Source organism: Saprolegnia diclina (genome assembly GCF_000281045.1).
Source record: "Saprolegnia diclina VS20 unplaced genomic scaffold supercont1.195, whole genome shotgun sequence".
NCBI classification, from domain to species: Eukaryota; Oomycota; class Saprolegniomycetes; order Saprolegniales; family Saprolegniaceae; genus Saprolegnia; species Saprolegnia diclina.
This window is the reverse complement of record NW_008246262.1, coordinates 22340-25182: the sequence shown is the minus strand read 5'-3', so window position 1 is coordinate 25182 and position 2843 is coordinate 22340. Positions and strand designations below refer to the sequence as shown.

General features: G+C 55.8%; 2 protein-coding genes across 2 annotated transcripts; both read left to right on the top strand.

The window, feature by feature from the left end:
• On the top strand, positions 1 to 1154 carry SDRG_17088 (hypothetical protein). The gene has a single exon (XM_008623322.1). The coding sequence runs from the start codon at positions 179 to 181 to the stop codon at positions 1091 to 1093; it is 915 nt and encodes a 304-aa protein (XP_008621544.1). The 5' UTR covers positions 1 to 178; the 3' UTR covers positions 1094 to 1154.
• Positions 1155 to 1593: 439 nt separating this feature from the next.
• SDRG_17087 (hypothetical protein) lies at positions 1594 to 2031 on the top strand (the record flags this gene model as incomplete). The annotated part of the gene is made up of 1 exon (XM_008623321.1): positions 1594 to 2031. One exon carries the CDS (start codon positions 1594 to 1596, stop codon positions 2029 to 2031), a length of 438 nt encoding a protein of 145 aa, XP_008621543.1.
• Positions 2032 to 2843: the final 812 nt, after the last annotated feature.

Genomic DNA, 2843 nt, shown 5'->3' with positions numbered 1-2843 from the left:
CCTCGGTACGCTTTGGTTCCTCGTCGTTGCCCGTGGTATCCTCGGTTTCGGTATCGGTGGCGAGTACCCGCTCGCGGCGTCGTCGTCGTCGGAAGATGCGACGTCGCCCGCCGACCGCAACCGCCGCGTCGCGCTCACGTTTTCGCTCCAGGGTGTCGGCTTCCTCATTGCCGGCATCATGGGTCTCATCATGGTCAACGTGCTCGACGACACGCCGCAGCAGCTCGAGATCATGTGGCGCGTGCTCTTTGGCATCGGTGTCCTCCCGGCGCTCTTCCTTGTCTACTACCGCATCACGGCCGAAGAGACGCACGTGTATAAGACGATGCTCGCGGAAGAAGTGCACATGAAGAAGATTCGCTGGTCGTTCATCCTCAAGCACTACGGCAAGAGCCTCCTCGGTACGGCTGGCACGTGGTTCCTCTTTGACATTGTGTTTTACGCGCAAAACCTCTTTTCGGCGTCGATTCTCTCGGTGATTGGCGCCAACTCGACGCTCAAGACGATCGCGCTCCAGAACGTGTTGATCTCGCTCGTGGCGCTGCCGGGTTACTACGTCGCGTGCTTTTTCATCAACAAGATGGGCCGCAAGCTCATCCAGCTCCAGGGTCTCACGTGGATGACCATCATCTTCCTCGTGCTCGCCATCTGGTGGGACTCGATCAAGGGCCAGAGCGCGCTCTTCATCATCCTCTTTGGCTTGACGCTCTTCTTCTCCAACTTTGGCCCCAACATGTCGACGTTCGTCATGCCCACGGAAATGTACCCGACGGCCATCAAGAGCTCGTGCCATGGCTTCTCGGCCGCCATGGGCAAGGCGGGTGCCGCCATTGGCTCGTACGGCTTTGCGCACTGGGTGAAGGCGCCCGGCTTTGGCTACGTTGGCACGTGGTACACGTTTGCCGGCATCTGTTTGGCGGCGCTTGTCCTCACGTGGTTCTGCATGTTTGACAACAACGACGGCGACATGTCCAACATCGACAACGAGTTCAAGGCCAAGCTCGCGCTCGAGAACGACGAGACGCGCAAGTCGTTTATCGCTGGCGAGGACGAGCACGAGTTCGAGAAGGACGCGGCGTACGTCAAGGCCTAAGTTAGTAAACGGACCTAGTGTAGTGTCCCACATAGAAATATATACCACCGTGTTGTTGTTCTTTGGTTTGTTGATTTTTGTCAGTTTGCGGAGAGCGAGTGTGGCCGCCGCTGTTGAGACGTTTTTCGAGTCGAAGCTAGGCATGGGTCAATAATACCCATGATGCTAGGGCTATCTTGTGGAGTTGTTGTCGGCGCATGGACCACGAATCATTGCGCGGCTGGCGTATGCGAGACGCTGGTGTCAATTTGTGGGTCTCAATCAGGCGTGTGGCGCGTGTCTAGTTAAGCACGCCGGATTCGCTGTATATCAACCAACTATCAACCCAAGTTCAAGCCCACATCGTTCTTTTCACACGCTCCGTCTCGCCTCACTCAGCTGCTGCCGAGGCTGCACTCCTCGTAGTCGAACCAGTGGTCCTGGTTTTTCTCTTTGCATAACAGTCGACAATACATTGTCTTGAGCTTACGTGTCGGTGCAGCATCGAGTCACAGCTCTGGATGGCGCCCGAAGTATTTCGCGACTTTAACAAAAATCCCGACAGAGACCGCGCGTGCACGACGGCCGCCGACATCTTTTCGTTTGGCGTCGTCGTCACGGAGGTGCACACTTACAACGAGCAGTACGCGGCCCAAGGCAACGCGAGCAACGTCGTTGACATGGTGCACGCCCGCCGCCTCTGCCCCAAACTGCAGCCCAACTGCCCGGCCTCGCTAAAAAAGCTCGTCTGCGTGGCCTACGACCCAACGAAGCGACCGACGGCCCAGGCGATCGTGCGCTACCTTGTCAAGCACATGTTGGAGAACGCTGACGAGCTTGACCGTGATGCGTTTGACGATACCATCAACGACAAGGACGACGATCTGGCACCCGAGCCTATTGTTGTGAACAACCTTCAATCGCCGAGGCAGAGCCGTAGCTTCGCATCGTGCCCTTAAACTACCACACTGCAACGGACGTGGCGCATCACTTCTGCTCGTTGCCGTCGGAATACAAGAGCGAGCAACCGAAGTCCATCGTATTGGCTAGCGACTCTGTACTTTGGTAGACTCATCAATGCAAAGCGCGATGGGTGGAGTGGCACATGCGTGCTGTGTGCAAACTTTATGTTGGGATTGTGCTACGTACTGCTGCCATCATCACGCAAAGCCGCGCACGTTCCAAGCAACAATGCTACGTCAGCCCCGTCGAGTGCCGTAAGCGGGTACGTTATGGCTGGCAGATCCGGCGCAGTTTGAGTATCACAGGTCGTGTCAATACAGCCGACTGGCTTCGGCGAGTAGTATCCGTATTGGGTTAGTGTAATGAAATACTGCAGTGCACCAAATGCGCGTCGTCTCATATCAAGTCTCCGACTAGAAAGAAGACTTAAAGTCAGGCACCCACTCCCAGCGCGATGCGCAAATTTGCGACGATATCACGGATTGTTGAAGCATGGCGTAGACACTAAAGCAAGCTGGTGGTTGAGGGGTTTTTGACTGGCTTGGAAGGGCGGCGGTGGATATGCAATTATCGCCTTCGGTCGCACCCCGTCCATTCAAACACGCCACCTAGGATCCCGACGCGTCCAGTGATGAAATACGCGCTTGATGAGGGAAATTGCAGCAGTCCTTGGTGCGATTTTTACATCGTAGTGCGTGTCAACACCAAAGCTCCCACTCACTCAGTCGTGCGATGTTGTGGTCTCGAACAACACATGTGAAAATGACGACGCCATACGAAACCAGCGGCAACCGTTGATATTCCAACC